This window comes from Ornithodoros turicata, chromosome 10 (genome assembly GCF_037126465.1).
Source record: "Ornithodoros turicata isolate Travis chromosome 10, ASM3712646v1, whole genome shotgun sequence".
Lineage (NCBI taxonomy): Eukaryota > Metazoa > Arthropoda > Arachnida > Ixodida > Argasidae > Ornithodoros > Ornithodoros turicata.
Window position 1 is genome coordinate 8,922,087 of NC_088210.1, and position 21,512 is coordinate 8,943,598.

General features: G+C 49.2%; 1 protein-coding gene across 2 annotated transcripts; it reads right to left on the reverse strand.

Moving 5' to 3' along the window:
- Positions 1-12,434: 12,434 nt before the first annotated feature.
- LOC135370103 (X-box-binding protein 1-like) lies at positions 12,435-20,851 on the reverse strand. Of its 2 annotated transcripts, none has more exons than XM_064603794.1 (5): positions 20,498-20,849; positions 17,761-17,857; positions 14,856-15,070; positions 14,696-14,791; positions 12,435-12,840 (listed from the first exon to the last, which is right to left on the reverse strand). In XM_064603794.1, the coding sequence occupies exons 1-5, from the start codon at positions 20,680-20,682 to the stop codon at positions 12,765-12,767; spliced, it is 669 nt and encodes a 222-aa protein (XP_064459864.1). In that variant the 5' UTR covers positions 20,683-20,849; the 3' UTR covers positions 12,435-12,764. The 2 variants fall into 2 exon arrangements, with proteins under 2 accessions (XP_064459864.1, XP_064459865.1); XM_064603795.1 differs by lacking the exon at positions 12,435-12,840 and adding an exon at positions 13,506-13,581 and having other exon boundaries at positions 20,498-20,851.
- Between the last annotated feature and the right edge of the window lie 661 nt (positions 20,852-21,512).

The following is a 21,512-nucleotide window of genomic DNA, read 5'->3' on the forward strand; positions in this document are numbered from 1 at the left end:
CTTCTGCGTTTTTCCTTTTGGGAATAGCAAGCCTCATGTACCTATGCAAGGCTTGCATAGGTAACATTTCCCTTTTTTTTTGTTTTTCAACCATTATATACATATATCCGTTCTTGCAGAGTTCGAGGTAACTCCTTACTGTAACTAAGTTCCTTTCTAGGTAACTTGTAACTTAACTCGGTACTTTTGCGCCATGGTAACTTTAAGAGGAAGATGTTCCTTTTTCAGGTAACTTTGCCAAAGTAACTTAAGTTCCAAGTTACTTTCACTCGCTTTTCACTCACGTCCACATTTTTTTTTTTGCATTCTCTCCGGTTCCTTCATTCAATCACATTCAATCAATGACATGTTGATATTTTATTCAGGAAGTAAGAACCGCTGCCATTGAAATGAAGCTGAACCATTGTGCGCCCACAGGGAGTAAGACATCGTAATCCCCTCAAGACTTTGGCTTTCGGGCGCGACTTTGTTCTCTAGCTTCGAGCGTAGTTCAATTCTACCAAATTCGTGGCGCTGTCGAACACTGTGACGTCATTTGTTTACAAACACGGAGAGGTCTACTGTTGGACATAAACGAAAACGATCTAAGCGTGTTGCACTCCTCTGCAGGCAAGTCAAGGTCTAATTCAACTGCTCACGCGCTCTGCACCTGCGTAATGCTATTTTGTGTCCGAAGTAACTTAGAAGTAACTCGTTCATTTTTTAAGTAACTCAGTAACTGTGAGTTACATTTCAGGCTGAAGAACTTCGTTATTAACTTATCTACATTTTTCACACGGTAACTTAACTTGTAACGAGTTCTTTTTGACGGGTAACTTCTCAATCTATGCCTTCTTGTTCTTTTTTTCCCTCTTCTGTAGGCCTGTGACGATCTGGGTACCACAAAAAGTAGGTTATACTATACTAATAAAAGATGTACTCATTATTTTCCTAACATTTTCTTTTTTTTTTTTTTTTTGTTCGGCTTCAACAACGCGCGTGCGCACGGGCGTTGGTGGTGGTGAAAGGGCTTGCCGTTGTCGGCCTCACGTATGTGGGCAACGTCACGACTGACACCCTGAATATATGTGCGTCCTGGGCCGACTTCTAGGGGAACTGTGCCGACATATGTCTGAAAGCGTCTGAGGAAAACCCAGGAAAAACCCCAGACAGCACAGCCGGAACCGGGATTCGAACCCGGGTACCTCCCAGTCTCGATGTGACATGGCTAACACGCTAACCACTGAGCCACGGGAGCTGGTGTACGTGCGTTGACATCAACTGATCGTGCATATTTTAAAACAAATCAATGCTTGATGTGAAAACGCTGTTGACTGTGGTTGATGCGAAAGCTTTCCTGTTCCGTACACTCTAGCGTATTACCAGAGCATGTTCGCAGCTTTTTTTTTTTTTTTTTTTTTTTTTTTTGCAGTGCACTGAGCAGTTATGAACCCGAATCAACCGATTCGAACCGTTATTTCCGCGCCCCGGAACTATATCGGAACCGAACAAAAATTCCTGAACCTGAACCGAACCCGTAATTTTTTTGGTTCGCGCACCCTCATGGTAACTCTACATAAGCAGACCTACTGTGCCCATTTTTCACGATCCCGTATCTCTAAGACGAAAACTTTTTTTCAACCTGTGCGTGCTCCTGAAACGTCTCTGCATCGTTTTTCAGATAACAGGAAAAATTCATTCCTGTCCCAGTCGGCGCCGGCTGGAACTGGTCGATGCGCCTTATTTGCGCTAAGCGAGTGCACATTTCCAAGGTTCACGAAAACCTCGATTAAGAGTCGCTACAGTTATTGACTAGAACGTGGATACACATGCGCTAAAAACTGTGCGGGCAACGATGCACTAAAAATCTTCGAAGTCTATCATATGCAGTAAAAACCCTGAACGTATATGCAACGCTTTTCATAATTTGTGGTCTGAAAGTAATGCATAACGTGCATCTTTGAACAAATCTGAACGTTTTATCAGCGACATGCGTCATGTAGTTCCATAAAAATCCGCGCTGTAGACAGTCCCACAGTCGCTTGAAACACAAGGGAACCGGCCAGGCGAAGATTATGATGCATGGGCACTGGAATCAGATGATGAGCGGTACACGGCTGTCTGTAATACAGGGCGAAACCAGGTCTAGTGTAGAGCCCTGCGCGGATGAGTTTTTTGGCATCCGCATCCGACCCGCATCCGCAGCACACACAACTGTTTACATTCGCATCCGATCCGCTGACCAAAACGCACCATCCGCATCCGATCCGCAAAATCCGCACGTTTCGAAGGACGCGTAAAGACCGCCGGAAGCATGTGTTGGTATAATTTCGGATGCCTCCATGCTGTCACGGAACGACTCACGACGTCAAGCAAAGGTAAACATTTCAACAAACGCGTTACGGAGAGCGTTCTGTAACGCGTGGAACGCTACCTCGTCGGTGCTAGCGCGGTTCGAGACGCCAGAATGCCTTCTCTCCCGTCTTGGCTGTGCATGGTCAAAGGTGAACCCGAGCATTCGCTCGCTGTCGCAGCGCAATACAAAAAAATGCTGGTGGAAGAATTATAGCACGCGGTACATCCGCATCCGATCCGACCTCGCGCCATCCGCATCCGATCCGCACACCGCAGAAAGTTCTGAATTTTCATCCGAATCCGCAAGCATCTTGCGGGTATCCGCGGATATCCGCTTCCATCCGCGGATGGTGCAGGGCTCTAGTCTAGTGAAGAAGATGCGCACTGGCAAACCAGGGGATCAGTGCTCCACAGTCGCTTGAAACGCGAGGGAACTGACCAGGCGGAGATGATGCATGGCCACTGGAAATCAGATGATCGGCGGTCCGCGGCCGTCTGTAATGCAGGGCGAAACCTTCCTGGTGAACTAGATGCGCACTGGCGAACCAGGGGATCAGTGCTCCACAGTCGCACACGAGGGAACCGGCCAGGCGAAGATTATGATGCATGGGCACTGGAATCAGATGATGAGCGGTACACGGCTGTCTGTAATACAGGGCGAAACCAGGTCTGGTGAAGAAGATGCGCACTGGCAAACCAGGGGATCAGTGCTCCACAGTCGCTTGAAACGCGAGGGAACTGACCAGGCGGAGATGATGCATGGCCACTGGAAATCAGATCATCGGCGGTCCGCGGCCGTCTGTAATGCAGGGCGAAACCTTCCTGGTGAACTAGATGCGCACTGGCGAACCAGGGGATCAGTGCTCCACAGTCGCACACGAGGGAACCGGCCAGGCGAAGATTATGATGCATGGGCACTGGAATCAGATGATGAGCGGTACACGGCTGTCTGTAATACAGGGCGAAACCAGGTCTGGTGAAGAAGATGCGCACTGGCAAACCAGGGGATCAGTGCTCCACAGTCGCTTGAAACGCGAGGGAACTGACCAGGCGGAGATGATGCATGGCCACTGGAAATCAGATCATCGGCGGTCCGCGGCCGTCTGTAATGCAGGGCGAAACCTTCCTGGTGAACTAGATGCGCACTGGTGAAGGGGATCAGTGCTCCACAATCGCTTGAAACACGAGGGAACCGGCCAGGTGAAGATCATGATGCATGGGCACTGGAATCAGATGATGAGCGGTACACGGCCGTCTGTAATACAGGGCGAACCCAGGTCTGGTGAAGAAGATGCGCACTCGCGAACTAGGGGATCAGTGCTCCACAGTCGCTTGAAACGCGAGGGAACTGACCAGGCGGAGATGATGCATGGCCACTGGAAATCAGATCATCGGCGGTCCGCGGCCGTCTGTAATGCAGGGCGAAACCTTCCTGGTGAACTAGATGCGCACTGGTGAAGGGGATCAGTGCTCCACAATCGCTTGAAACACGAGGGAACCGGCCAGGTGAAGATCATGATGCATGGGCACTGGAATCAGATGATGAGCGGTACACGGCCGTCTGTAATACAGGGCGAACCCAGGTCTGGTGAAGAAGATGCGCACTCGCGAACTAGGGGATCAGTGCTCCACAGTCGCTTGAAACGCGAGGGAACTGACCAGGCGGAGATGATGCATGGCCACTGGAAATCAGATCATCGGCGGTCCGCGGCCGTCTGTAATGCAGGGCGAAACCTTCCTGGTGAACTAGATGCGCACTGGTGAAGGGGATCAGTGCTCCACAATCGCTTGAAACACGAGGGAACCGGCCAGGCGAAGATTATGATGCACGGGCATTGGAATCAGATGATGAGCGGTACACGGCTGTCTGTAATACAGGGCGAAACCAGGTCTGGTGAAGAAGATGCGCACTCGCGAACTAGGGGATCAGTGCTCCACAGTCGCTTGAAACGCGAGGGAACTGACCAGGCGGAGATGATGCATGGCCACTGGAAATCAGATCATCGGCGGTCCGCGGCCGTCTGTAATGCAGGGCGAAACCTTCCTGGTGAACTAGATGCGCACTGGCGAACCAGGGGATCAGTGCTCCACAGTCGCACACGAGGGAACCGGCCAGGCGAAGATTATGATGCATGGGCACTGGAATCAGATGATGAGCGGTACACGGCTGTCTGTAATACAGGGCGAAACCAGGTCTGGTGAAGAAGATGCGCACTGGCAAACCAGGGGATCAGTGCTCCACAGTCGCTTGAAACGCGAGGGAACTGACCAGGCGGAGATGATGCATGGCCACTGGAAATCAGATGATAGGCGGTCCGCGGCCGTCTGTAATGCAGGGCGAAACCTTCCTGGTGAACTAGATGCGCACTGGCGAACCAGGGGATCAGTGCTCCACAGTCGCACACGAGGGAACCGGCCAGGCGAAGATTATGATGCATGGGCACTGGAATCAGATGATGAGCGGTACACGGCTGTCTGTAATACAGGGCGAAACCAGGTCTGGTGAAGAAGATGCGCACTGGCAAACCAGGGGATCAGTGCTCCACAGTCGCTTGAAACGCGAGGGAACTGACCAGGCGGAGATGATGCATGGCCACTGGAAATCAGATCATCGGCGGTCCGCGGCCGTCTGTAATGCAGGGCGAAACCTTCCTGGTGAACTAGATGCGCACTGGTGAAGGGGATCAGTGCTCCACAATCGCTTGAAACACGAGGGAACCGGCCAGGTGAAGATCATGATGCATGGGCACTGGAATCAGATGATGAGCGGTACACGGCCGTCTGTAATACAGGGCGAACCCAGGTCTGGTGAAGAAGATGCGCACTCGCGAACTAGGGGATCAGTGCTCCACAGTCGCTTGAAACGCGAGGGAACTGACCAGGCGGAGATGATGCATGGCCACTGGAAATCAGATCATCGGCGGTCCGCGGCCGTCTGTAATGCAGGGCGAAACCTTCCTGGTGAACTAGATGCGCACTGGTGAAGGGGATCAGTGCTCCACAATCGCTTGAAACACGAGGGAACCGGCCAGGTGAAGATCATGATGCATGGGCACTGGAATCAGATGATGAGCGGTACACGGCCGTCTGTAATACAGGGCGAACCCAGGTCTGGTGAAGAAGATGCGCACTCGCGAACTAGGGGATCAGTGCTCCACAGTCGCTTGAAACGCGAGGGAACTGACCAGGCGGAGATGATGCATGGCCACTGGAAATCAGATCATCGGCGGTCCGCGGCCGTCTGTAATGCAGGGCGAAACCTTCCTGGTGAACTAGATGCGCACTGGTGAAGGGGATCAGTGCTCCACAATCGCTTGAAACACGAGGGAACCGGCCAGGTGAAGATCATGATGCATGGGCACTGGAATCAGATGATGAGCGGTACACGGCCGTCTGTAATACAGGGCGAACCCAGGTCTGGTGAAGAAGATGCGCACTCGCGAACTAGGGGATCAGTGCTCCACAGTCGCTTGAAACGCGAGGGAACTGACCAGGCGGAGATGATGCATGGCCACTGGAAATCAGATCATCGGCGGTCCGCGGCCGTCTGTAATGCAGGGCGAAACCTTCCTGGTGAACTAGATGCGCACTGGTGAAGGGGATCAGTGCTCCACAATCGCTTGAAACACGAGGGAACCGGCCAGGCGAAGATTATGATGCACGGGCATTGGAATCAGATGATGAGCGGTACACGGCTGTCTGTAATACAGGGCGAAACCAGGTCTGGTGAAGAAGATGCGCACTCGCGAACCAGGGGATCAGTGCTCCACAGTCGCTTGAAACGCGAGGGAACCGGCCAGGCGCAGATGATGCATGGACATTGGAAATCAGATGATCGGCGGTCCGCGACCGTCTGTAATACAGGGCGAAACCTGCCTGGTGAACAAGGTGCGAACTGGCAACCGGGGATCAGCACAGCACCGTCGCTTGAAACGCGAGGAAACCAGCCAGGTGAAGATCATGATGCATGGGCACTGGAATCAGATGATGAGCGGTACACGGCCGTCTGTAATACAGGGCGAAACCAGGTCTGGTGAAGAAGATGCGCACTCGCGAGCTAGGGGATCAGTGCTCCACAGTCGCTTGAAACGCGAGGAAACCGGCCAGGTGAAGATCATGATGCATGGGCACTGGAATCAGATGATGAGCGGTACACGGCCGTCTGTAATACAGGGTGAAACCAGGTCTGGTGAAGAAGATGCGCACTCGCGAGCTAGGGGATCAGTGCTCCACAGTCGCTTGAAACGCGAGGAAACCGGCCAGGTGAAGATCAAGATGGATGGGCACTGGAATCAGATGATGAGCGGTACACGGCCGTCTGTAATACAGGGCGAACCCAGGTCTGGTGAAGAAGATGCGCACTCGCGAACTAGGGGATCAGTGCTCCACAGTCGCTTGAAACGCGAGGGAACTGACCAGGCGGAGATGATGCATGGCCACTGGAAATCAGATCATCGACGGTCCGCGGCCGTCTGTAATGCAGGGCGAAACCTTCCTGGTGAACTAGATGCGCACTGGTGAAGGGGATCAGTGCTCCACAATCGCTTGAAACACGAGGGAACCGGCCAGGCGAAGATTATGATGCACGGGCATTGGAATCAGATGATGAGCGGTACACGGCTGTCTGTAATACAGGGCGAAACCAGGTCTGGTGAAGAAGATGCGCACTCGCGAACTAGGGGATCAGTGCTCCACAGTCGCTTGAAACGCGAGGGAACTGACCAGGCGGAGATGATGCATGGCCACTGGAAATCAGATCATCGGCGGTCCGCGGCCGTCTGTAATGCAGGGCGAAACCTTCCTGGTGAACTAGATGCGCACTGGTGAAGGGGATCAGTGCTCCACAATCGCTTGAAACACGAGGGAACCGGCCAGGCGAAGATTATGATGCACGGGCATTGGAATCAGATGATGAGCGGTACACGGCTGTCTGTAATACAGGGCGAAACCAGGTCTGGTGAAGAAGATGCGCACTCGCGAACCAGGGGATCAGTGCTCCACAGTCGCTTGAAACGCGAGGGAACCGGCCAGGCGCAGATGATGCATGGACATTGGAAATCAGATGATCGGCGGTCCGCGACCGTCTGTAATACAGGGCGAAACCTGCCTGGTGAACAAGGTGCGAACTGGCAACCGGGGATCAGCACAGCACCGTCGCTTGAAACGCGAGGAAACCAGCCAGGTGAAGATCATGATGCATGGGCACTGGAATCAGATGATGAGCGGTACACGGCCGTCTGTAATACAGGGCGAAACCAGGTCTGGTGAAGAAGATGCGCACTCGCGAGCTAGGGGATCAGTGCTCCACAGTCGCTTGAAACGCGAGGAAACCGGCCAGGTGAAGATCAAGATGGATGGGCACTGGAATCAGATGATGAGCGGTACACGGCCGTCTGTAATACAGGGCGAAACCAGGTCTGGTGAAGAAGATGCGCACTCGCGAACTAGGGGATCAGTGCTCCACAGTCGCTTGAAACGCGAGGAAACCGGCCAGGTGAAGATCAAGATGGATGGGCACTGGAATCAGATGATGAGCGGTACACGGCTGTCTGTAATACAGGGCGAAACCAGGTCTGGTGAAGAAGATGCGCACTCGCGAACTAGGGGATCAGTGCTCCACAGTCGCTTGAAACGCGAGGAAACCGGCCAGGTGAAGATCAAGATGGATGGGCACTGGAATCAGATGATGAGCGGTACACGGCCGTCTGTAATACAGGGCGAAACCAGGTCTGGTGAAGAAGATGCGCACTCGCGAGCTAGGGGATCAGTGCTCCACAGTCGCTTGAAACGCGAGGAAACCGGCCAGGTGAAGATCAAGATGGATGGGCACTGGAATCAGATGATGAGCGGTACACGGCCGTCTGTAATACAGGGCGAAACCAGGTCTGGTGAAGAAGATGCGCACTCGCGAGCTAGGGGATCAGTGCTCCACAGTCGCTTGAAACGCGAGGAAACCGGCCAGGTGAAGATCAAGATGGATGGGCACTGGAATCAGATGATGAGCGGTACACGGCCGTCTGTAATACAGGGCGAAACCAGGTCTGGTGAAGAAGATGCGCACTCGCGAACTAGGGGATCAGTGCTCCACAGTCGCTTCAAACGCGAGGAAACCGGCCAGGTGAAGATCAAGATGGATGGGCACTGGAATCAGATGATGAGCGGTACACGGCCGTCTGTAATACAGGGCGAAACCAGGTCTGGTGAAGAAGATGCGCACTCGCGAGCTAGGGGATCAGTGCTCCACAGTCGCTTGAAACGCGAGGAAACCGGCCAGGTGAAGATCAAGATGGATGGGCACTGGAATCAGATGATGAGCGGTACACGGCCGTCTGTAATACAGGGCGAAACCAGGTCTGGTGAAGAAGATGCGCACTCGCGAACTAGGGGATCAGTGCTCCACAGTCGCTTGAAACGCGAGGAAACCGGCCAGGTGAAGATCATGGTGCATGGGCACTGGAATCAGATGATGAGCGGTACACGGCCGTCTGTAACACAGGGCGAAACCAGGTCTGGTGAACAAGATGCGCACGTGCGAACCAGGGTATCAGCACACCACTGTCGCTTGAAACGCGAGGAAACCGGCCAGACGAAGATCATGATGCATGGGCACTGGGATCGGTTGATGAGCGGTACACGGCTGTCTGTAATACAGGGCGAAACCAGGATTGGTGAAGAAGATGCGCAGTTGCGAACCAGGGGATCAGTACTCCACAGTCGCTTGAAGCGCGAAGGAACCGACCAGGCGAAAATCATGATGCACGGGCACTGGAAATCAGGTCATCGGCGGTCCACTGCCGTCTGTAGTACAGGGCGAAATCAGGGCTGGTGAGCAAGGTGCGCACTGTCAAAGCAGGGAATCAGCACGCCACCGTTGTTCGGAAAGCGGTCTTGAGAAGACAATGCAGAGGCACTGGAAATCAGACCACCGGCGGTCTATGGCCGTCTGCAGTACACCGTACAACCGTTGCTAGTGAGCAGGATGCGCGGTGGCAAACCAGTGGATCAGAGCACCACCGCCGCTCGAAACGCGAGCGGCCTGGCGAACATGGTGCATGGACTCTGGAAATCGGAAGATCGACGGTCCACTGCCGTCTTCAATACAGGACGAAATTGGGCCTGGTGAACAAGATGAGCACTCGCAAACCGGGGATCGGCGGACCACTTGGAATGCGGGGAAAGAGGCCTGGCGCAGATGACGCACGGGCACTGGAAATCAAATTATCGGTTGTGTACAGCTGTCTGCAGTACAGGGCGAAACCAGGCGTGGTGAACAAGATGCTCTCTGGCAAACTAGGGGATCAGGGGTTCACTGTCGCTTGGAATGCGGGGGGTGGGGGGGGGGACCGGCGTGGCGAAGATATGGTGGGTATTGGCAAACCAGAGGATCAGCGATCCACGGCGGCCTGTACATGGTGAAACCAGAATCGATTAAAGAGATGCGCACGGAAAAAGCGGGGGATCAGCGAACCACTGTCGCTTGGGACACGGGGAACCTGGCCTAGCGATGATGATGGGCACTGGAATCATATTATCAACGATCCACGGCCGCCTGCAATACAGGGTGAAACCGGGGCCGGTGAACACCCACCGGCAAACCACGGGAACAGCGGAACACCGCTGCTTGGAACGCGGGGAAAGTGACCATCGAAAAGACCATGACCAAGGAAAAAGACCATGCACGGGCATTGGAAATCAGGTGACAATAGTTCCACGGCCGTCCGTAATACAGAGCGAAACCGGGCCTGGTGAACAGGATACGCACTGGCAAACCAGGAGATCAGCCGACCACCGTCGCTTGGAATACAGGTTTAAGATTTTAGCATTTTGAGCGGCCTAGTGGTACGATGGCACTTTCCTTGAGCGACTTGGTTGACGAAACACAGTTTCATCATATGACCCCGAGACAGAACAACAATTAATCCATGGAATAGCGGCACTCGGGTTCTCCGGGGATGAAGAAACACAAGACCCGTAGATAAGCGGGATAATGACGGTTTTCTGGGACAAGGAAGGTGCTTTCTTTTTAGTTGTGTGTTAGCGCCGCGAAGCAACTGTGGTTATAAGCTGCATACAGATGGAGAGGACAGCAGGAAAATGTGGGGACAGGGTGGTGTTGTGATGGCCACCATCAAAAGGGTACGTGTAACATTTGATGCAGGATGCTACTGTACGTAGTTTTCCCTAAAGGATAAAGAGGCTTAGAAAGAAAAGTACGGCATGTAAAGCTAAGGAAAGGCGTTCTCGCACGACAATGAGCAGCTCATAAAGCATGGAAGATAGCGCAGGTTCTGAAGGACTCGCTATTTGAAGGCATTGGACCCGCCGTGCTCGCCATCGCAATAGTTAGTTTCCAAACCTGTGAAAAAGTAAGGAAGGAAAGACATTGTCGGAGGACTTGAAGATGGCAGGGAACCACCGAAGCATGATTCGGAGAGCAGATGTCGCATTTCTTTTCTAAGGGAGCATAAAAGCGGCCCCCAAAAAATTGTTTGTTTGTTTTTTTCGCTGTGGCGTGTTCTGCAACGAATAAAATGAGGTCCTGCGAAACAACGGTGGGCGCAGGTGACTTACAGAGCACGCGCAACGCTCCGTTCCGCACACTTTTAAAAATCCTCTCCTCGTGCAAAGAGCGCATCGCCGAACGAGAGGAAGTCGTGACGTATCATAGCCCTGGCACGTGACCAGTGACGTACAGCGGCACAGCTCTAGCATGTCCTCGGTAGCTCTAGCCCAGTCTGTAACGTGCTGGCTTGCTGAGCTCACGATCGCGGGTTCGATCCCGGCTGAGGTTCGGTAGCGATGTGGGGGAGGTAAACATTGCTGCCGGCACAATATGTGTCGGAGATTTCCGGTGCAAGTCAAAAGAACCCCGGTCCATTATACTCCGCCGCACATGCAATATGTAGCCACACTGCGAAGACAAACCTTACATGTAACGCCACGGTAGCATTAGACAAGCCTGTATAAGCCACGCGTGAGCTGAGAAGGAAAAAAAAACAAAAGACACAGAGCCGTTTCTGTGTCACACCAGAATCGTGTCTATAGGCAGCGGCTGCTTTCTCCAAATGTTTTTGGGAATAGACCTCTCCCTGTTTGTAAACAAATGACGTCATAGTGTTCGACAGCGCCACCAATTTGGTAGAGTTGAACTACGTTCGAAAGGGGGCGAACAAGGTCGCGCCCGAAAGCCACGTTCTTGAGGGGATTACGATTGTCTCTGAAAGCCATTCGTGGAACCCAGCCCTCCCCTTCAGATTTGTTTCGGTTTCAGTCTGTCTACAAACGTCACGATGACGTTTCTTGGGTAGATGTGTATTCGATGGCGCAGTGACAATACACCGCAGAGCGAAAATATTTCGCATGGAACTCCTGGTGGACAACTTCACAGATGAGGCATATATGCTATCAAGAACGATGTGCCAAGTGCGTTCAACTTCCAGGAAGCTATATCAAATTGTAATAAAGTTTGACGACTCTTACTGCATTCTTCTTGTCGGGCCTAAACTTTTCGGCACCGTCTCGTACGTCACCCCTTGCTCACGTTAGGCCTACCTCTCACAGCATTCAGTCGCTAACGCATGGCTGCACCTCGCTCCGGACATAAACTGGACTGAACTCAGCTGATCCAACATTTCCGCACTTTATGTGAACGCGGCTACCACAGGACCCGATGCAGCAGAGCTAGCGTTGCCTCGGAAGCCCACGAGGGACGTTTAAAACAGCAGCGATAAGACAAGCCACTAGAGAAGAGTGGTGTCTGGGACAAAAAAAAAAAAAAAAACTTTCTTGCCAGTTCAATGCTTTGTGCCTGGCTTTTGTGATCTGCGCTGTTGTTTTCATCGTTTTCAATGGAAACACACAAACAACAAACGTTCTTGCACAGAAACTGCGATAGTGTTGAAGCTGGGTTCTAGACACTGCTTCACATCCAGTACCAACACTTGGCCACCAACTTTTTCTGCTGTGCTCGTTACAGTTAAGTGTGGAGATGCCTTTGCACTGGTTTGCCACCTTTCAAACTGTTACAAACTGTTTTGAACTTCAATTCCGAGTACTGGCCCAACACTGCCGACATCCCGACAATGAGACTGCCTCTCGCAAACATTTGGCAACACATAGGCAACCTTTATTTTTTTCCACAAATGTGGCAGCAAAGTTAAGAAATATATTACACTATGTACAGTAGCAGGATGTGTGCAATCATGCCAGCGAAGGGAAGAGCTCCGTGAGAGGGTCGTCCCACAGGCTCGCATCCAGAAGAGGTTCATCAGTGTTGGAATCGCTCAGTGGGGAATGTGCAGAGTCATAACCAGTCTCTATGCTGGCTGCTGGGCTGGGAACCGGTGTTTCCTGTTTAACTGTTGCTGCCACACAGGTGGGGAGGCCGCCCGTGTGCTCCTCCTTCCTGGAGTACACGTGGTCAATGTCGATCACCTCTTTGAGGGAGACCAGTTCCTTTGGTGAGGGCCCCACCAACGCATTGCTGGCTCCACTTTGCTCACTTGTCTGAAAGCAAAGAATGCTCCGCTTAATCGCAGGCTTTTGTATTACGGCAAAAGCTGACAGTTTCAAGTCACTCTAACAGTCAGTCCGGCATGGTCGAAACTACTGCCACGTAGGGGAGAAAGGTTGGGAGAACAAAATTTCAGACAGAAGATTTTTCCGCTGGATATTGCGGCCAACAAAGCTTTCACCAGAGCTCACCAAAGCACAAACTCAATCACCTCATACAGGTACGGGGGCCGTAGATGCTTTGCTCTCAACGCTGCCTCACACCATCTCATGTTCACCCAAAATGTGTAAATAGACCCTTGCCAAATACAACGAGGAGGTAGTCCAAGTAAAGTTAGAGGCATTTAATTTTATTCATGTGCTTTCGCCTCACAAGTCACCAGATGATGTGCAGACGCCGCACAAAAGCTAGTAAATTACACCAGACACTACAAACCATTTGATCTCTACTTCATCTGAAATGTGGGAAGTGCTCTTTTCTGCTCAGGCTAATAATGTGCTCCTTCGCACGATACAGCAAAAGCCCCGTTACTGTAACACCACTTTTTGTAAAGAAGTGGCTATTGTGAACTCAAGTGCCAGTCTGACTCAATTATTACGCACCTTCTATGACTCAATGGACTGCTATATAGTAAACCACAACAACTAAGGATACAGATTACAGTAAAAATTATTTAGTGTCCCACTCTGCCTTTAATTGCTTCAGTGGCGCCGCCACGCGTAAGTCTCACTTGTGCTGTGCAGTCGAGAATGTAGGAGTTGTGTGTGTGTATGACAGTATGGCTCATCTTCATCGAAATCTGACTGCTTTAACGCTAGTACAGAACTCAAGTTTGCTCAAAGTGGTGGACGGGAACTAATGAACGCGAAAACAAATTGTGGATGAGTTCGGTGTCAATTTAGTCAAGAACAGGAAGCGAATTGAAGGTGCAATAAACAGCTTTAGAAAGTCACCGCTTTGAACTATGGGAACTTGCTGATAACAGAGGAGGAGAAGATATCCAAGCTGTTTCACTTCCTCCTCTCTCGGCTGATTGTCCACGAGGGGTCAAGGTCAGCGAAAATGAAACGTGAAGGATTTCAGGAAGGAAATTTCACGTGAAGGAATGATGAAGCTTTTTTTTTTAGTCCTGTCAGAGTAGGATCTGACTATTTTGGGTTAAATGTCTTTCCTGGATTCAGGTACTATTTTGAAATCAAACTCTGAGTGACATCGGATTGCTTTTGTCTTTCTGTGATGTGACGGACAGCCTGTAGTTGGGGGGGGGGGGCACATAATGGTCAAACATGCAATCCTGGCAATTAAGGGCCGCGAGCACCGCGTGATGTAACATTGAATGCGCTCCAGCATTACAGTTCTTGTTCTGAGCCAAACAAACCTTTCATTCATTTCTGCTGCCTTTTTTGTATACTCTAAGGATTTTTAAGATGCTCCTGATATGATAGAACTACCGATACGGTAAATCTATGCTTGGAGCTCACCAGTTTACTTTTGAAGGGTTCTAATCATGCGAGTTTCCAGGACTTTTTCCAAGGCAACCCCCCCCCCCACCTTTTTCTGGAGGTGGACGTTGCGGGCAGTGCAGTTGTTCAGGGGTTCCTATTATGACATCTGAGACTAACCATTACGACCTATAACTAGATAGCACACTATTTTTACGAGCGACCTCGGAGCTCCAGGGGAGGGGCTACGGCCCTCCCTTGCCCCCCCTTTGTCCGTACGCTCATGGTACTAACGTATCACCCGGTTTTACTAGGTTCTCCAGTTGCTGACATAAACCACAATTTTAACCCCGAAAAAAAGAAAAAAAAAAAAACGAGACTCGAAAACACGCAAGGGTCCGCTCACCTGTGGCACTCCTCCCACTGACGTACCCACTGATGCGGGGGCAAATCCGAGAAGGTTTTCGCTGCACTCTTGTAGCATAGCAAATAGGTCATCAGGCTGGAAGGAAAAAGACCACATCAGCCTCCACTTCAACCGCCACGAGGGAGGAGTTGGACATTACCTCGTCATCAGATGTAAAAAGCCTGACCGCATCATCCAGAGTGAAAGTGCCAGTAGCTGAACCTGATCCTTCTGCAGAGGTTCACTAATAAGCGAAGCATGCTCAATGGAACTGCTACTGGTGTTTCCAATCCTCTCCCTCAGACGCTCGTTCTCGGCCTCACTTTGCTCCAGGCGCTGCTTAAGGGCAGCGTTCTCCTCCGCCAGGGCCTCTTTCTGAAAACATCAACGGTGTCTCTCCTGCTCACACTGCGTTCACGTCGCAGACAAAGCTATCATCGTGGAGCAAGAGTTGTACCACTTGTCTTGCGCATGCAATGTACCGTATTTTCTGGTGTATAACGCGCGCGGTATACAGTAAAAAAGTGTTCTGAAGAGGGCCTGCGCGTTATTCTGCGTTCACATTGCAGACCAAGTTATCATCGTGGAGCGAGAGTTGTACCACTTGTCTTGTGCATGCAATGTACCGTATTTTCTGGTGTATAACGTGCGCGTTATACAGTAAAAAAAGTGTTCTGAAGAGGGCCTGCGCGTTATACACGGAAATATTTTCCTGCAGAGTTCCTTTTCAGGTCGATAACGTACAAATTCTAGCCTCTTCCAGAGTGTGCTGTGGCTTTCTCGCGTACCTTTTAGGGTCAGTTGACGAAACCGGCAAAAGGGCACTGGACTTCATAAAGGTTAATGATGCTGCTATTCAGCAGTCAATAATCTTGGAATTCATTTTGGAAGAATGGTGTGATTGAGAAGGGACGCAAAACGGAAAGCAGAGAGGAGACTGAAGTTTAACGGATTTTAACGGATTTGACTAAATGTCTTTCAAATATAGCATATGCATACATATAAGATACACCGCTTTGGTTTATTGTGTATATACTGGTGGCAGTACAGAAGCTTGTAGCACCATTGCGGTGCGCGTTATACATCAAACATTTTTCAAATTCGGCCCGTTTTTAGGGGTGCGCGTTATACGCCGGAAAATACGGTATGTCGAGATAGACAGCATTAAAGGAGCAATGCACAGCCCCGCAAAAAATATTCTTGAGTGTAGTATGACGTCCTATCCCTTCTAATCATATAATACCATTCAATGCGTTCCGAGTCACCAGAAATATTTAATATGCAGCCTCGTTGTCCTCTTATGTTTGTACATGAGGTTTACATATTCTCCATTATCTGTACAGTGAAGCTGCTCATGCCAGTGCTATATCTAAATAGTGCTATATCCAAAAAAGAGTAATGGTCTAAATGAAATGTTGCAAACCTCGTATCTAAATAAAATGCCAACTCCTGGATCATTCTAGAAAAATAAAATAACCAGCACCATAAGCAGAACAAGAGCAAAACCAACACAGTTGGATATCACAGCTACTACACATTACCGTCAAATGCGAACTGAAGTAAAAACGTATTGTGCCCATTCAGTCAGACAAGACTGTACAGAAATTAAGCAGTTCGGAAAGAAGTTGAATATCCCAGTGTTTGAGCACTGCACACGAGCACACCACCTGTAAACATTCATCTGGCAGAAGGAAAACTATGACGCGGCAACACGACATAACTGCCTGTAAAATGTGACTCGATGCTATCACTCGATGTCCCGTCGTAGCTTTCCTCCCGTCGCACGATTGTTCAACGCTACCAAACTAGCTCGGTACTCATAAGGTTCTTCGTTTTTCGAGTTAAACCCGATCTTTCACGATAGTTCCCCCCGAACAAGTTTTCAAGATGAAAGTCACTGAAAAGGTTAGCCAGCTGTAGGACTCGAACCCACATCTTCTGGATTTCAAGAATTTGGGTAAAACCAGATATCTACCCGAAATCCTTGGGGGTCCTTAAACTTGTCATTCTCTGTAAACCGCCCAAAAAGTGAATCATAATATCAGCAAAGACAGCTATTTGTGACAACCTATTTATCCTCCTTTTATGATTCCCTCCTGAAGGAGACAAAGACAAGTTTTTGTGGAGCTCGGGCAAGTGTTTGAATACCGTGGCAGTGATTTCCCCAGAAATTCACTGCTGGGGGGGTGCCGAGCTTTCAAGGGGGAGGGGGGGGGGGCATGCTTGGTGAAGGTTCCACTTACAGAATTTTTCTTAGACACGGAAAGAATCGCGGCACAACGGTAACATATCTGCACAGCTTTCCCGGTTTATTTGTACATGTTATTACTTTAGAACACTACTTTATTACTTTAGAATAGAGATTCATTGTGAACGGCATTTCAACATTAGGATCCATAACCACATGACCGACAAAGATAAGAGACTACCATCTTGTCAATGAACACCTAGCAATCAACGGTGAAAACCTTAGAATACCTCGCTTGGTTGAGTTGGGCGCAAATGGCTCTTGATGATCCACATTAAGTTTGCGTGGCCGCACGCATTTTTGCTCGTACATACGCGCAATATATGCATTGCACAGTCACTTTCAAATTATTTTGGACAAATGCATGGTATGATCATCTGCATGACTGTGGTCCTACAGCCCAAGTTTGACAGCACAGGATGTAATTCGCTGCGCCGGACTCACTACCAGAACGTTCTGGTGGCCGAGCTGGGTGAAGTCGCCTGAGAAATTTCAGGGGGGGTGTTGCAAAAATGCAGGGAGGGTGTACACCCCCCCTGAGGGGGGTGTAGGGAAATCCCTGTACCGCGGTCACCCACTGCCCCAGTTCCGATCAGAAGTATAAATATTCTGGTTTCTCGTCCCCGTGTCACAGCAGAGGCTTGTTTCACATGCCTCTCATTTCACCCGAGAATTCCCCAGTGACATATCACACAGAGAACATATAGTGCCCCCTCTCTCGTTTGTAAAGAGTGCAAAATTTTTCCCCTCCCGAATTTGAAAAAATCATCAAAACCCGAAAACGAAGGACCCTAGGTATTCAGTAACGTTACACTACCTCTGCCTGCAACGTCATCACGACGATCTCCAACTCGTCCATGCGAGCCTTTTTCCTGTCCCGGGCGCACTGGGCTGCCACACGGTTCTTCATCTTTCTGAAACAAGAGACGGGGGCCTCAATCGAGCGAGGATGGACAGAAGCGAACACTCAAGCCAGGCTTCAACACAGTAGCAGTTTGCACCTGCCTCAGATGCGCAACACGGACGAGAAACAGTTTATACGTACAGTAATTAAACCTGCCGCAAAACATAAGGTAGGCAACATAGGCACATCACACCAAAGAGGCACTAAACAGCAACCATTTCTCCGCAGTCACCAAAGTATGCCGTTACCTTCGTATCACCACGAAAGGAGCAGTATTAACCTACATGTTGTTTGTAATTTATGCGCGAAAGAAAACATACCGTATTTTCCGGTGTATAATGCACACGTTATACAATAAAGTGCTCTGAAGAGATCCTGTGCATTATCTAACGGTGCGCGTTATACACGGAAATATTTTGCTTCAGAGTTCCTTTTCAGGTCGGGACGTACTAATTCTAGCCACTTCCAGGGTGAGCCTGTGGCTCCCTCCCATATTCAGTTGACAAAACCGGCCAAAGGACGATGGACTTTATAAACGGTTGATGCTGCGGCTTAAGGATGCTATTAAGCAGTCAATAATCTTGAATTCATTTCAGAAGAAAGGCGTGATTGAGAAGGGACGTCAAACTTAAAGCAGAGGGGAGACTGAAGTATATTATGACAGCGACGCGGTTGCATCGGAGTTTAACGAATGTGACTAAATGTGTTTAAAATGTAGCGTATGCGTATATGATGCACAGCTTTGGTTTATTGTGTATACTGGTGGCAGTACAGAAGCTTGTAGTACCATTGCAGTGCGTGTTATACATACAACATTTTTCAAATTCAGCTCATTTTAGGGGTGCACAGTACACACCAGAAAATACAGTAGTTCGCGTTTTGAAAGATGCAAGTTGCGGTTTTTCCAAGGTCCTTTTGAGGTTCAGACGTCATTCTGTCGGGGTTGTGAAACACAGTTTATGACCACGGCTTCAATATTTCGCAGAAATATTTATAAGCTACAGGTATCGCACGAGAGAATACATGGGAACTGCATAATGTCAGTTTGCGGATGTGACTGACAACTGCTGAATTTTAAAGATCATAGTACAGAAAAAATATATTAATAGAATCCATGTCGTTAATTTCTTGTTGCTGATGTCTACTGCCACAAGTGCTAACTCCTGCGGTTTCAGAGCTACAGTTCTGACTCTGGAGAAGCGTAATTTGCACAAGCAGCTCCATGAAAACAAGAAATAGATGCAAAATCGAGGGTTTTCAAGGACTGTAAAAAAAAATTCAATTTTTACGCAAATCGTGAGAAGGCAAAAAGGAAAGTGCAATTTGCATTTTCTCTCATGCATGTTCTAATGCACAATTAATTCTGTTAACAAAAAAATGATGCAAATCTGAGATTGTGGTTCATATCTAGCTCAGGTGCACCACTGGATTTAACCCTACATTGCAGTGCACCGCATAAGCAATATTGCAAAGTTTGAGATTTTCCTTCAAAATCTGGAGGTTTAGTGCCTCCAGTACCACAGCCTCACGGGAAGAATCTTGGATCAGAGGCAGGAGGGAAATCCGAGGGTTTTCTCTTTTATCTTGCTGCGTTTGCAACAGAGGGTAAACATGGCACAGAGCAGATGAGTGTCATGATATGAAAGGCATTGTAAAACCACCTGTCAGCATCCAAACGTCTTTCAATCTAACGGAACATGTTGTATTTTATTTTTACATTGGATGTTCACGTTATTTCTCGTCTTAGTGTGCATGTTCCATTCGTACAAAAACATTTCACATGCCTCATCAACAGTTGAGGTTCGCAATGAGTGGTTATGGAATCTTTCGTTGAATACATGTAATAAGAAGATTAATGTATTCAAAGAAAGACGCACGTCGAGATCTAATTGAACTATTGTCGGACAGCGTGATTTCTCAGGAGGCTTCAATAAATAGAGGGACAGTCGACTAGGCAAAACTCAAGTCGAGTAGCAGACCACTGGCAGGGTGCCACTAAAATCCATCCACCAAAACGCATGGAACAAAATTGTCACGCGGATAACACTACCTGTACAAGCTATTAGTCAGCACGCTGATATGGCAACGTTCTAAAACCTCACTGCGAACCTTGTGGTATGACACTGAACATTTACGCAATAGTATTTCCCAAGGAAACATCAGTAGCAGGGTACCCGTGTTGAAGGCACACCCCTATTTGTCGTCCGAAACGCTTTCCAGGTTTTGATCTTCCTTGGCACGCAGCCAAATAATAATGTGATCCCGACGCCTATTATCATCGGTGGCTTGATTGCTCGGAGAAACCAGAAACCGTGTGACGTCTCGGCTTGTGTTGGTAGCCAAAGTGTTGGTTGTAAAATTGAATGTAAAATAATTCAAGTCCGACTTCAATTTAAACTTTCTACGTGCTGCCTGAGAGTACAATAATAATAAGAAAAAAAAAAAAAACTCCCCAACTTTTTTTTTTTTTTTTCGAATTCGGAATCAAGCTGGGCTTGCTTTCCATGTCGCTGGGCATTGTGGATTGCTGCACATGAGCAGGTAAGACAATAGCTCGATTTTGTCAACATGACAGTTCGCGCAGGCGAACAAACAGCTGACGTGTCCATATGGTGGACGAATGGCGACCATTCTTGCGTGAGTCCCTTACCGTCTTAACATCTTCTCTTCCCGCGTGAGATGGTCCAAACGTTGCCGCTTTCTCACCGGGGCTGTGGTGACCACATCCATGACGGCCACTTCTTCTGGACGATCCCAATTCCTCGGTAATCCTGGTGACGACGTTGCTAGGTCTTCGCTCACGGTTGCGATAAATATCCTTTTTGGGACACCCATCACCGTTTTTTGCCGCCCTCCACTATTCTGTCACTCGGCTAATCATAACACACCTCAATATTGAGGAAAGTATTTCTATCTAACTCCGTGGACTCCAGTAAAATCATCGCACGATTGCACGCACCCGCAAGCACTATGTCACCACGACAGCAATAACGGGAAAGGCTCCGTGTGAGCTATTCATTGGTGGAGAAGACGACCAGCTACCTCATTGGCCAGTTGGACGTAGACGTCATCGGGGTAACTGGGCAACTGCTGATGAAATACAGCAGCGGTTTTACGTAAGCGTGCGGGCATCGGGCAGTTTCAGTCGTTTCCGCTCTCGGCTCTAATCAACAAGGAAAACGGGCAATATCAATGAAGGCATTGAATCATCAATGAATCCGCATGAAAACATGAGTCGCGTTATCTATTTGAAGCATGATTCCAAATACGCTGCTGGGAGGGAGTTCTCGAAGAACCAAGTACATGTATATCTCTGGTATCTCGTCCAGCAATGCAAAAAATAAATTTGAAAATAAATTTTTATCTGCAAGGGAAATGTTTGAGCAGAAAATGCAGTGCTGACAAGCCACGACAACATTTAAACAACTTGCAACAATTAAAACTTGGAAATACGAAAATAGAATGACACAAAAGTTGGGAACTAGGATAGTATTGCAAGAGCTTACATCATTCCCGTTGTATATTCTAGGCTTTGAAAAAAAATCCAGACTTGCATAGGGCCTATCCAAACTGAAACTGTTTATCCAAAGGGTCGATATATATATATATCGACCCTTTGGAGCCGTTTATATATGTAAGAAAAGAAAAGAAAATACGCTGGAAAA

Bases quoted from the DNA above. Each gene is read 5' to 3' on its own strand.
- LOC135370103 (XM_064603794.1), bottom strand. From the start codon at position 20,682: ATGGGTGTCCCAAAAAGGATATTTATCGCAACCGTGAGCGAAGACCTA. The intron at 15,071-17,760 runs GTAGTGTAACGT...TGATGTTTTCAG, and splicing joins TGATGACGTTGCAGGCAGAG to AAAGAGGCCCTGGCGGAGGA. The intron at 12,841-14,695 runs GTGAGCGGACCC...CTTTGCTTTCAG, and splicing joins CAGTGGGAGGAGTGCCACAG to ACAAGTGAGCAAAGTGGAGC.